Source organism: Cyanistes caeruleus, chromosome 27 (assembly GCF_971803275.1).
Source record: "Cyanistes caeruleus chromosome 27, bCyaCae1.hap1.1, whole genome shotgun sequence".
Classification (NCBI taxonomy): Eukaryota; Metazoa; Chordata; class Aves; order Passeriformes; family Paridae; genus Cyanistes; species Cyanistes caeruleus.
This window is the reverse complement of record NC_141727.1, coordinates 1,385,734-1,397,898: the sequence shown is the minus strand read 5'-3', so window position 1 is coordinate 1,397,898 and position 12,165 is coordinate 1,385,734. Positions and strand designations below refer to the sequence as shown.

General features: G+C 61.9%; 2 protein-coding genes across 2 annotated transcripts; both read right to left on the bottom strand.

Moving 5' to 3' along the window:
- Window positions 1-1,063: 1,063 nt before the first annotated feature.
- Window positions 1,064-9,395, bottom strand: GFAP (glial fibrillary acidic protein). Its single transcript, XM_086864779.1, has 9 exons — window positions 5,816-9,395; window positions 5,292-5,352; window positions 4,740-4,835; window positions 4,511-4,672; window positions 4,136-4,261; window positions 3,712-3,932; window positions 3,488-3,531; window positions 2,807-2,892; window positions 1,064-2,511 (listed from the first exon to the last, which is right to left on the bottom strand). Exons 1-9 carry the CDS (start codon window positions 6,577-6,579, stop codon window positions 2,470-2,472), a joined length of 1,602 nt encoding a protein of 533 aa, XP_086720905.1. The 5' UTR covers window positions 6,580-9,395; the 3' UTR covers window positions 1,064-2,469.
- A 954-nt stretch (window positions 9,396-10,349) lies between these two features.
- FAM187A (family with sequence similarity 187 member A) lies at window positions 10,350-11,888 on the bottom strand. Its single transcript, XM_023942603.2, has one exon. The coding sequence runs from the start codon at window positions 11,752-11,754 to the stop codon at window positions 10,504-10,506; it is 1,251 nt and encodes a 416-aa protein (XP_023798371.2). The 5' UTR covers window positions 11,755-11,888; the 3' UTR covers window positions 10,350-10,503.
- Between the last annotated feature and the right edge of the window lie 277 nt (window positions 11,889-12,165).

Genomic DNA, 12,165 nt, shown 5'->3' with positions numbered 1-12,165 from the left:
GTTCCTGGCTCTGCCACTTGTTGGCAGTGGGAGTTAAAGCTCACTAAAGTCCTTCTCAAAAGAAAACTTGGAGCTGGTACAAGACATTCTGGCCAAACTCTGGAGAGTTCTTGATCCGCAAGAGTGATTTATTACAGCGGTTTTTCTAAGAGGCTGCTAAAAACATCCACCAAACTATTTAAATCCAACTAATACTTGCTTTTGTCACCCTTGTTTGCCTTGTTTTCTGTGCTGAGAACTGTGTGTCCCAAACCCTTCACTGTTCCTTTTGAGCTCCTCAGCTGGAGCAAACCCATACCTTTTCTTTTTTTACTTCTTATTTTGGTGGGGTTGTTTTGATTTTTTTTTAACTTTAATACTTGAAGGAGAAGTATTTTTCAAACTGATCTGATGATTTTCTTCAGAAATGGCTGATTTCAGGGTGTTTTTAACTTGCCCGATTACAGTTCCCAAGGAGCTGGGAGTCAATGTTTGTGCCTGACAAAGTCATCTCAAACATCCCCCAAGGGTTGTGACATCTCTGCAGGGTTTTGGTGGACACTGAATCCTCAACATGGAGCAGGATGTGCCCTCCAGGCCATCTCCTTTTTCTGAGGATGTGGCTTGAGGATTTCAGCAAAAATCCCTTTGTCCAGGAGGGCACTGAGGGTCTCAGTGGTGCTCTGGCCCCTGAACCGTGTCAGTGATGTGCAGCATCTCCAGTCCACCCTCAGCCCCAACAGCTGCAGCAAGTCCTGGGAGCTTCCCAGGAGCTGCAGCCTGGGACTGTGTGGGCAAGGAGCTGGGTTTGAGGGTGAAGAACCCCCAGCAGATCCCTGATTCCCATCCTGGGAAGGGGATCTCTCCCACCCCACTGCCGTGGGCGTTATCCCCGCACCCCCCTCCCCTCTGTTCAGTCCCTTGTGGGTGTTGGCCCCTGGAGTGCCCTGGGGCTCAGCCCTGAGCACAGCCCCCTGCAAGATCAGGATTGGTTTGGATTCCCAGAGGTCCCCACCACCCCAGATAATCCCAAATCCCACGGCGCTGGCTGCAGAGAGGTGGATGCAGGCACAACCACGGAAGCCAAGTGTGCTCATTAGCTTTATTCTCATCCCGAGCTGCGGCAGCGTTAGTGCATTAATTCGGTAGCAAGGGAAGCTGCTCACGGTGTCCCAGCCCTGCACCATCCCCCTGCATTCCCACCCTGGGACCACCCAGAACACCTCCTGCCCTGGGAACAGCAGTTATGGGGCTGGGTGTTGCGTTTCTGGAGTCAGAGCAAAGCTGCTCAGCACCTGACCAAGGTGACCGAGGGGACAGCACCCAAGGGCAGCTGTCTGCTCATCCCCAAGGATGACAGGGCACGGGAAGTGCTGCTGGCTCATTGCTCCTATGTCAGGTGGCATCAGGCAGGTCCTGCTCATGGTCAGGGGCTGCAGTGAAGGTGGGGACAGGGCTGTGGGCGAGCACCAGGCTGGGCAACGACCCTGGGGGAGGACAAATGGGGCACAGGGCCCCGTGCAGCCCAGGGACAAGGGGTTTCTTCCAATCCCATCCTGGATGCCCATGGAGGGGGTGACTCAGGCTCTGTGTGGGGCAGGGACTGTGGCTGGGGCAGCCCCAGTCCCCAGAGCCCCTGGCTCCCAGTGTGACCCCCCAAGTGACGAGACTCCTCTGTCACTCCTTAGTTGCAGGTGGCACCTTGTGCTGTGAGACCCTCACAGGTGCTCTGACAGCTTCCTTCTCCTCCTCTGCACCCCTCTCCTCTCCATTTTCACCTGCATGAGATTCCCCCACCACAGGGCTGTGGGTCACCCCTCACCATGAGCTCCTCACATCTGGTTTTTCCTGCCGGTGTTGGGGATGCCTTGGTGACAGTCACCCAGCCCCATGGCTCTGTGCCAGAAAAAGCCTTTGAGGCCACTGTGTAGCTCCACAACCCACCCCAGACACCCCAGCACCCTCAGGAACCCCTCCTGATGCCAGTTTTGTCACTCCCTGACACCATCCCAAGAGCAAACTGCTTCTCCACGCTTCCCCTTCCTTTCCATCATCCTCTTCCATCCTTCCCTGCCTCTCCATCCTCCCCTTCCTCCTGCCCCTGCCTCCCAGCTGAGTTCACCCAGTGCTTGGTGACAGGGAAATGTCCCTCTCCAGCCGGTACCTCGCACCCTCATCCCCCCATCCCAGGGTGCTCAGGGTCCAGGTGCACCGGGCAGATCCAGGGAGGTGTCCCAGATGGATGCAGGGACATTGCTCTTGCCACCATCGTGTTGGGAGATTGAAAGAGGACAGACTCTCCCTGGAGACCCAGGATGAGGCAGGAAGAGCCCCCAAACCCCAGTGCCCCGTGCTGTGGGAATGTGGCAGCATCCCGAGGGGTGCACGGGAGGGAGATGCCCCCTCCGAGCAGGCACCGACCCCTCCCGTGCCCCGAGCCCCCTGCCCTGCCCTGCCCACCGGGAGGGACGGACGGAGCGGCTGCTGCGGCTACGGCACCTCCTTGTGCTCCTGCTTGGACTCCTTCAGCACCTGCGGGTGGAGGCAGAGGGACCGGCAGCTCGGGGTCGGGTTCTGCCACCGGCTGAGCCTGCCCGGGCTCTGAACGAGCTTGGGGACAAGGACAGGGACAGTTTTCTCTGTGAGCTGCCAGCCTCAGCTCCACCAGGACCCAGAGCCAGATCATGCCATACTCTCAGGGATCACTGCCTCCCTGCCTGGGCTGCTCGTGGGGCTCAGGAATGGTGGCCCCATGTGCAAGTCCCCTGGGGACACCCTGTGGGGAGGTGGGGATGGAGCGTGGGTGACACAAATGAGAATTTCCCACCTCTCCATCTCGGGTCTCCACAGTTTTGACCACGATGCTCCTCTTCACATGGGCTTCTGACACAGATTTGGTGTCCAGGCTGGTCTCTGGGGAACACGGGCAGGACAAGGCAGTGACATCCTGCCCAGGGCATGGCCATTCCAGCCACACTCAAGAGAAGCCCAAACAAAACTATTTGGGCTGAAGACCCCTGAACCATGAGAGACAGCAGCCCTGGAGACACAACCAGCCTCAGGGACAGGGTTGGCCTCGGGGGTGTGGGAGGCTGTGGGATCTCATGAGTCCTGTGGACACACTTGGGCTGCAGGGACAGCTGGGGACATTTCTGGCCTTGGAGATTTCGTCAACCATGGGTGGCTTTGGGCTGTGATTGAGCTTGGGGACAGGGTTGTCCTTTGGGACACAGCTGGCCTTCGGGGTGTGGTTGTCATTGAGGACATGATGATGTGATCATCATCATCAGCCCTGGGGACATGTTCAGCCTTGGGGACATGGCCATGGCACCCTCCTCCCCCCACCCTGGGGGCTCCCAGGTGTCCAGGTTCCCTGAGATTCAGAGAAAATGGTCCCTGTAAATGGAGCAGGGATGGCCAAGGTGGCTTCTCCTGCCACAGAGCCCCCAGAAGCCACCTCTGTGCCACCATCCCGCACCCCCCTCCCACGCGTGGGGCGCAGCCTCACCTCGGATCTGCAGGCTGGAGAAGCTCTGCACAGGGATGGTGATCCTGCAGGGGCAACAGGAGCATTGGGAACAGCACGAGGTCCTGCTGCCCCCCAGCTCCTGCCTGGGGCTGTGGCAGCAGGGCTGGAGGATGGTCCCCAACCCAGCCAACCCAGAGGGACCAGGAGGACTTGGGCTTGGTTAGGAGCATGGCTGGGGTGGGAGGTGCAGGTGGAACTGTCACCTGCTCTCCTCGCCCTCCAGCAGCTTGCGGTACGTGGCGATCTCAATGTCGAGGGCCAGCTTGACGTTGAGCAAGTCCTGGTAGTCCTGCAGGTGCTGGGCCATCTCCTGCTTGAGGCTGTGGATGTCCTCCTCCAGCCGCACCACTGTGTCCTGGTAGCCAGCCGTCTCCAGGGCATAGCGCTCCTCCAGCTCCCGCAGCTGCCTCTCCAGGGACTCGTTCTGGGGGGCCACGGGGGGCCGTGACACCCTCCATGGCCACCTTCTCCTGAGAGCTGGGGGCTCTCCCCAGTGCCCGTCCATCTCCCACCCTCGGCACCAGCCATTCCCCTGGCATTGGGTGGTGGTCCTGCCAGGGAACCCCCTGATGCTGGCAGCTCCCTGAGCCCGTGTCCCTGGCCTTGCACCCCACAGCTGTCACCTACCGAGCCCCGCAGAGCCTCCAGGTCGCAGGTGAGGGCCTGGAGCTGGCGCCGGTACTCGTTGGCCTCCTGCTTGGCCACCCTCAAGGCCTCGGCGTGTCGGGCGGCCGCGTCCGTCAGATCTGCAAACTGGGACAGGGGATGAGCGCCATGGGGTGGGACCACAGGGCAGGGATGGGTTCTGGTGTGGGAACACAACCATGCTCTGCTCCACAGCAGGGACATGTGGCAAGGAGAGACATCCCTGGCACAAGTGGGGACAGCAGAGATCCTGAACCCCACACACCACCGAGAACCACCCACCCTGGGTGATCAACCCCAGCCCCAGGAGGGGACAGCCAGGCCATCCGTCTCTGGGGCAACCAGCTCCCACTGCACCTTGGACTTGTACCACTCCTCGGTCTCCTGGACATTGCTGGCGGCCATGGCCTCGTACTGGCTGCGGATGTCGCGCAGGGCGGCCGTCAGGTCCGGCTTGCTCACGTCCACCTCCACGTGCACCCGCTGCCGGGCCAGCTGCTCCTGCAGCTCCCGCAGCTCCTGTGGGGACAGGGGGGTCAGGGCAGCCCCCTGAGCCCCGGGATCCCCAGCCCCAGAGCGGGGTTACCTCCTCGTGGACCTTGTGGAGGAAGGCGATCTCGTCCTGCAGGGTCCCCACGCGCCGCTCCAGGTCCAGGCGAGCCAAGGCAGCATTGTCCACGTCCTGTCACCATGGGGGCACAGGAGGAACTGTCCCAGCTGGCCACCCAGCTCTCCTCTCTCCTCAGCTGCCTGGTCATGTCCATTCCCTCCCACTCCCACCCAGCACTGCCTTTCTCTGCCCATCATAGCATTTCCCAGTCCCTCACTGCCTGCTCCTGCCATTCCTGCCCATCCATGCTCCGTATCTGTCCATCCCTGCCCTTCCCATTCATCCCTGCTCTATCCCTGCCCTTCCCATTCATCCCTGCTCCATCCCTGCCCTTCCCATTCATCCCTGCTCTATCCCTGCCCTTCCCATTCATCCCTGCTCCATCCCTGCTCCCTACCTGCTCATTGTAACACATACCAGTCCCTCAGTTCCTGCTCCTGCCCATCCCTGCTACCTCCCTGTCCACCCCCACCCCATCCCTGCCCATTCCAAAGGGAGCACAGGCTGGGATCTGGCCCCTGCCCTCACCTGCCTGTAGGCAGCCAGGTTGCTCTCGGCCTCCAGCCTCAGGGTCACCTCGTCCTGCAGCCTGTGCCAGAGCAGAGGCACAGTTACACGTCTGGCACCGTGGCTGGTCACTCTCAGCCCGCAGACAGATCCCCCTGAGCTGACACAGCCCCACAGCACCAGCACCCTCCAAACCCCAAACCTTGCCCACCCCACACACCCCCACACCATCCCACACTGTTCCCAGGGGTCACCCATATCCCACCATGATCCTGGTACACACCAGTCCCTGGTCCCCAAGGCTACCCTGCTCATGTCTCAGGGGCCACTCTGACCCCTGGGGACACCCTGGACTCCATTCTCATCCCAGGGATCACCCTGGTCCTTGACATCACCGCGGTTCCCATCACCAGAAAGATCCTGATCACCATCCTGGTGTCCATCCTGGTCCCTGCTTCCCCTTCGGTTCCAGTGGCCACCCTGGTCCTGATAGTCACCCTGACACCCATCCCAAGTGGGCCACCCCAAGCTGGACAGTGCCTTACTTCTGCTGGAGGCTGCCGAGGTCCTCGGCCAGGTTGTCCCTCTCCATCTCCAGCCGGGCCTTGGCGGTGGCCAAGTGCTCCACGCGGCGCCGCAGCTCCCGCAGCTCGGCCTGGTAGATGTCGGCCGTGCGCGAGGGCTCCTGGTCCCGCGCCTGCTTCAGCTCCACCACCAGCACCTTGTTCTGCTGCTCCAGCAGCCGCACCTTCTCGATGTAGCTGGCGAAGCGATCGTTGAGCTCCATCATCTCCACCTTCTCGTTGGTGCGCGTCTCCCTGAACTCCGAGTTGAGCGCCGTGGCCAGCGAGAAGTCCACCTTGCCCGAGCCCAGGCGGGGACCCAGCTGGGTGCTGTGGGGCACCCGGAGCCGGCCCGGGGGGCTGGCGGGGAGCACCCGGTACACGGGCACGGAGGGGCCGGAGCGGCGGCCGTAGGAGGACAGGCGCTGTCTCTCCATGCCGGACGGGTGGGCGCGATGTGTCCGGCCGGGGGTTTTTATGGAGGCCGGGAACCCCATCGTGCCGGCTGCCCGGCACTGCCCCGGCCGGGAGCCAGAGGGCCGGCAGGATGCCAGGCTGTGGCGCCCGGCGGGGTGGCTGTGCCCTGGCACCCAGCCCGGGCACCGCGGCACAGCCCCTGCCCACCGCTGGCTCCTCCACCGGGCACTGCAGGGACTGGGGAAGGGGCCAGGGTGGGGACAGAGCGGTGGCCACGGGCACCCCATGGGCTGGGGGTGATGCCATGGGGCACTGGGGGTGCTGCTCATGAAGACCGGCTGTTAGGTTGGTGGCTGGAGCCTCCTAAGTCCTTCCCATCCCAATGGGTCTGTGGAAGCACTGGGTGGTGGCCCTGGAGCCCGGTCCCCGTCCCAAATCCAGGTAGGCGTTTATCCCACCCAGCTGGGTGTGCATGGCCATGTCACTGACCCCACACACACTGACTTTGGGGAGCCTTTTGCCCCTGGTGGCACATGGCAGGGGGCGGTGGGGCCAGGACTGGCTGCCAGGGGCTTTCCACAGCGGCTGAAAGGGGCTTTGTGCGGAGCCAGAGCCGAGGCACAGCCGGGAGGGACCTTGGTGCCAGGGCACGGCCCTGCCGGGAAACGCGGGGGGCTGGATCAGAGCCGGCCACGGGGCCACCGCCAGCCCCGTCCCTCCCAGCCACAGCACAATGGCCACAAACTGGGGCATGGATGGCTCTTGGGCACGGCCCGGGGAGGGGATGGGGTGTTCTGGGGACGTGGGGACATGAGCGACACGTGGTGGCACCGGCGTGGGTGCCCCGAGAGGCAGCCGGGATGAAGCTGGGGGACAGGGGGGTCCCTGGGACTCTGCTGCAGGGACGGGGACAGGGATGGGAGCAGGGATGGGGACTGGCCCCGCCGCTGGCAGCAGATGGCAGCCGATGGCCGGGAAAGGCTCCTGCCTGCCGTGGGACGGGGACATCCCCCTGGGCCACCGCCACCATCACTGGGCCACCAACAGAGGCCAGTGGGGAGGGCTGTGGCAGCGGCTGTGTCCCTGCGGGTGCCGTCTGGAGAGACCCAGAGCCGCCAGGGATCATACTGGTGAGACTGGTGGGACTGGGACAGCTCCCACCTCCCTCTTTAATCCCCAGAGGCTCCCTGCCTCCAGCCAGCCCCGTGTTTCCCCGGCTGTTCTGTGCTGCTGTCACCAGGGGTTGTGCCCGCAGGAATTCCAGCCTTGGGGCCCCTACACAGCCCCCAGTGGCTCTTGTGTCCCCAGACAACAGCGGCACCCCTGGGGACACGTGCTGTGTGACAGCTCTGGTGACAGGAACCTCCCTCCCTCCCTCCCTCCCTCCCTGGGGCGCCCAGCGGCTGCAGTGGGGGCAGAGCGGGGGCTGGGGAGCTTTGGGGTCCCGTGGAGGCACCCCCTGCTCCCCCGGGATTGATTCTGTCCCGGCTCCCACGCAGAGGCATCAAAGCACGGGGAGCGGCCACTGCCGGCAGCGGCGGGAGGCAGAGCTGGGCTCCCCCTCCTCCTCCTCCTCCTCCTCCTCCTCCTCCCCTTCCCCGGCCCCCCTTAATGAGACAAACGAACTGGGAGTTTTAATTGGAAGCTTCCAGGCTCCAGGAGACAAAGGTGAGATCGGCTGCTGGCGGGCAGGGAAGGAGCAGGGAAGGAGCCGGGAGGAGCCGGTGACCCCGGCCCGGTGGGACAGGAGCACACCCGGAGCTGTCCCGGTGCCAGCCCCGCTCCTGTCACGCCTGGTCACCACCGGGGGGGGCTGAGAGGAGCTCAGGATGTTCCAGTGCCAGATGTGCCCTGGCACGGCAGGGAAGGGGATCACAGGGGTGATGGGAGCACGGGTTCCTGAGTTTGGTGCTTGGGGGTCTCTGTCCCAGGGTGGCAGTGATGGAGCTGGAGCACGAGGGAAATGCAGAACAAAACCTTTTGCCCATCACTATACAGAGCTCAGGTCCCAGGAGGGCGGGTGACTCCTCCACCCCTCACCTGCATCTGGGACAGGGTGCCCAGACCCTCCCCATGCCTAGAAGAGGGTGCAGAGGCACCCACAGGACAGGGATGATGGAGATGGGGGGAAGCCCAACCCCAGAACTGGTGCCTTTTCCAGGCCAGCTCAGCTGGGAGCTGCTCCTGAACCCCGGCTCCCTGCAGGGGAAGCCTTGTGGGAGCCCAAAGAGGAGCTGTGAGAGGGGCTTTGGGAGCCAAAAAGAGCTACAGAATAATTGGGGAAGCTGTGGTTTTAGGTGAAGTCGTGTTGTAGTGGAGGCTGTGGGAGCCTGAAGGGGGGCACTGGCACAGGGAGGGAGTGGGAAGCAGAGCCCAGGGGAGTCTCTGAGGCCTCTCCCAGCCTGGGTGTCTCTGTCCCCCACTGCACCCCCCAGCTGATCCAAAACCCCACCTCAAGGAGTGAATAAAGACCATTGGAACTGGAGCCGCGTCCTCCAGCAGCTCCGTGACCCCACCCCAGCAGCTGTGGGAATGGGGAGACACAACAGCAACCCCAAAACACAGCCTGGAACTGTTGTGTGCCTGCAGCGGTGCTGAGAGCGGCTGGCAGTCCTGGGGACAGGGGGTGTGGAGGTGGCAGTGCCTCCTGGCTCCTGGCTGGCAGCAGACGTGGCCTCCAGCTGCCACGGGCCCGCAGAGCTGCCGGGTGCCTGGGCCCCACTGCCCGGGGCTGCTCGGCCTCGGCGCGTCCGGCTGCCGTGTCCAGGTGCTGATCCGGCCCCTGCGCCTTCTCCCCCAGCCCACGTCAGCAGAGCAGCTCCTGGACATGTTGGCCAAGGGCAGTAAAAACCGGGCACAGCGTCACACCAAGGCCAACGCCACCTCCTCCCGCTCCCACGCCATCTTCCAGGTGAGGGCTGCTGCCTCTGGGATCGCTCCCATTGCTGCTGGAAACGGGAAACTGCCAGCAACAACATCCCAGGGCTGTCCCCCTCAGCACTGAGCTGGCAATTTTGCTCCCCAGGGGCTCTGTCCATGTGCTCTCTGCTTCCTCGGTGCAAAGCTGCCACTGGATTTCCATGCCAGCCAGGCCCCTGCCCGAATTCGCAGGGCTGTCACGGCTGCCTGGGCAGACGGAGCCTCTGGCTGTCACTTCAGCCTGAGCCTGCTGCCTCGCCCCTTGCTGCTTGCAGGGGAGCAGCCCAGGTGTCTGGATGCTTTTCCAGCCAGCTCCCAGCTGGGCTCGTTGGTGGATCCTGGATTCCTGCCTGCACAAATCCCTGAGCTGTGCTGGAAATCTGCCCTTCCCGCTGCCAGCTCTGCCTCCCAACAAGCAAACCACGGGCTGGTGAGGATACAGGAGCAGTCCTCAGCTTCCAGCACCTCTGTCCCTGCAGGAGTTGCTCCTGGAGGGGGTGAAGGGATTGCAGGGCACTGGGGGAAGCACGTTGGGTTCTACCTGGAGATTTTTAGGGATTCAGAGGGGAAGGCACAGAGCAGTGTTCCCCCTGGCCTGCACCAGCCCTGGGCTTGGCACCCACAGCCCTGGCTGGTGCCTCCCTGGGGACTGTCAGGCTCTGTCTGGGGGCTGAGTTTGGTGGCAAAGTCCCCAGGGAGAGTCAGGTCTGGAGCTGCCTCTGTGTGTGAGCCCATCCCGGCTCATTCTGGGGCTTCATTTGTTCATTTGTTGCCCTTCAAGGACCCAACCAGCTGTACCCTGCTCCATCCCTGGGTGTGGGAGATGCAGATTGTTTTCCAGCAATCTGCCTCCCTCCCTGACTTTGATTCTCATGTCATCACCAGGTGTTTCTCTCACCATCATCGACACAGCTCAAGTGCCAGAGCGTGGCTGGGACCCACAGGACAGGCAGGATTTCTCTTGAGAAGGCTGAATTCCTCAAGTCACATCCTCAAACAAAGGAGATGAGCCTGGAGGGCACATCCTGCTCCCTGCTGAAACCCTGCAGAGGTGCCACCACCTTCGGGGGATGTGTAAGATAGCTCTGTCAGGAATAAATATTGACTCCTAATTCTGTGCTGAGTTGGGTGAGTTAAAAACACCTCAAAAGCAGAGAGAGTTCTGAAGAAAATTGCCAGATTAATTTGGAAAAAATTTCTTTTGCCTTCAAAAAGTCGAAACAAAACATTGAAAAATATGTTGAAACCAAAATATACGAAAACGTTCCTCACATTGGAAATTTCCTACGTGAGGGTGATCCAGGGTATCCGAGTGTCCAGCGGGGGAGCTGCTGTTACTTGGCAGGTTTCCTGAACACCTGACATCTGCAGAGACACGTGTGGATGATGTGGATGAGGAAGAAGATGCCGGTGATGATGGCAAAGCTGATGCCCACAGCCCTCATGACAAAGATTGACTCGGGGTCAGAGGGGCTCCGCTGGCGCCGGGGCTGGAAGGGGACACTGAGCTGGAAGCCGGCCACCAGCTCGCCCTCCCTCCAGCAGAAGTAGGTGCCTTTGTCCCTCCTGTGCAGTCGCTGGAGGTGCAGGTGGTTCCCGTGGTCGATGAAGAGCCTCATGTGCTTCCTGACCCCCACCAGGTAGTGGGAGCGGTAGAGCCGGACGGAGCCCTTGTCCCAGGCCACGGCGTGCTCGGGCCGCGCTCCCGGGCACGTGATGACCAGGTCACTTTTGGGGGGCTGGCTGTGGTACTGGATGGGGACACGGGGCAGGTGGGGCTTCTCCCCCACCTTGTAAATGATGTTGGAGATGGACTGCACGCCCTCCTCGGGGACTTCCTTCTCTGGGCAAGGGGCCAGGCAGCTCCGGATGGCCACCTCGGGGCTGCGGAGGTGGAGGAGGCGCTGGAAGTGTGCGGGCACAGCCCTGGAGCCGCAGGAGGTGACGTTGGGCAGCGCTGTGCGGTACCGGGGCTTCAGCTGGGCACTCTGCACGTAACAGAGCCCGAGCCGCCGCTGCTCACCCCGCACCCCGCAGCGGTCACAGCTCGTCCAGTCCCAGAAGGTGGTGAAGAGGGTGAATTCCTTCCCTGTGTAATCCTCTTGGACGTGCTGGTCCTTATCCAGAAAAGTCACCGTGATCTTCCTGGTGGGCTGCACGTCCACGTCGTAGCCATAGAAGAAGAGCCCGTCCTTGGTGCCACACAGGTAATGGCCCGAGTCCCTCACCTGGGCTCGGAACACGAGCAGGCTGAACATGCGGATGCTGAAGCGTTTCAGGAGGTCGCTGCCCACGCGGATGTGGCTCGAGTCCACAATCACGGTGCCGTTGAAGTCTGTCAGCACCGTGGTTTCGTGGCTGTGCAGGTTCTTCTGGAAGTACCAGACGACAGATGAGACCTCCTCAGGCTTGCACTTGCAGGGCAGCTCAAAGGTCATGTCCGCCAAGTACGCGACGTTCTCGAATATCAGGAAGGCGGGACATGCCATCTTCTTGAACACATCCCCTTTCTTCTCGATGGCAAAGGCCTGGAGAACATCCACCAGGGACAGGAGTATGGTGGCTCCCAGCAGCCTCCTCCCCATCGCTCCAGGTGCTCTCTGGCCCAGCAGAACTCACACAGCCCAGCCAGGCATCTCCTGGGAGCATCCTGCCCTGAAACAGGCCAGCCTGTCACCCCCTCTGGAACTTGCCTGTCCCCAGCAGCTCTGGAGCATTGTCACCCACGTGCCTGGCAACAATGGAGCTGCGCTGGGACCAGTGGAACCCTCAACATCTCATCGTGGTTTGAGTTGGATGGGAACTTAGAGAGGATCTCTAATGCAGATCAACATTTTCATGGCTGGTGCCATTGAGAAGGTTTTGGCTCTTTGGGCTGTGCTTTCATGACTGGCGCCTGTTAGAGAGGGCAAGAGAACCTTCAACCGTGGGCTGGCCAATCTGACCAGAGGGGCTTTAAATGGAAAGGCTTGGGGAGTGGGTTCCAAAGTGGCAAT

What these genes read in the sequence shown, in the direction of transcription:
- FAM187A (XM_023942603.2), bottom strand. Translation starts at nt 11,754, where the DNA reads ATGGGGAGGAGGCTGCTGGGAGCCACCATACTCCTGTCCCTGGTGGAT.
- GFAP (XM_086864779.1), bottom strand. Translation starts at nt 6,579, where the DNA reads ATGAGCAGCACCCCCAGTGCCCCATGGCATCACCCCCAGCCCATGGGG. An exon ending in AGGAGTGGTACAAGTCCAAG is followed by an intron (nt 4,262 to 4,510) that starts GTGCAGTGGGAG and finishes CCCCTGTCCCAG; the next exon opens with TTTGCAGATCTGACGGACGC. An exon ending in CTCCAGCCTGCAGATCCGAG is followed by an intron (nt 2,893 to 3,487) that starts GTGAGGCTGCGC and finishes CGTGTTCCCCAG; the next exon opens with AGACCAGCCTGGACACCAAA.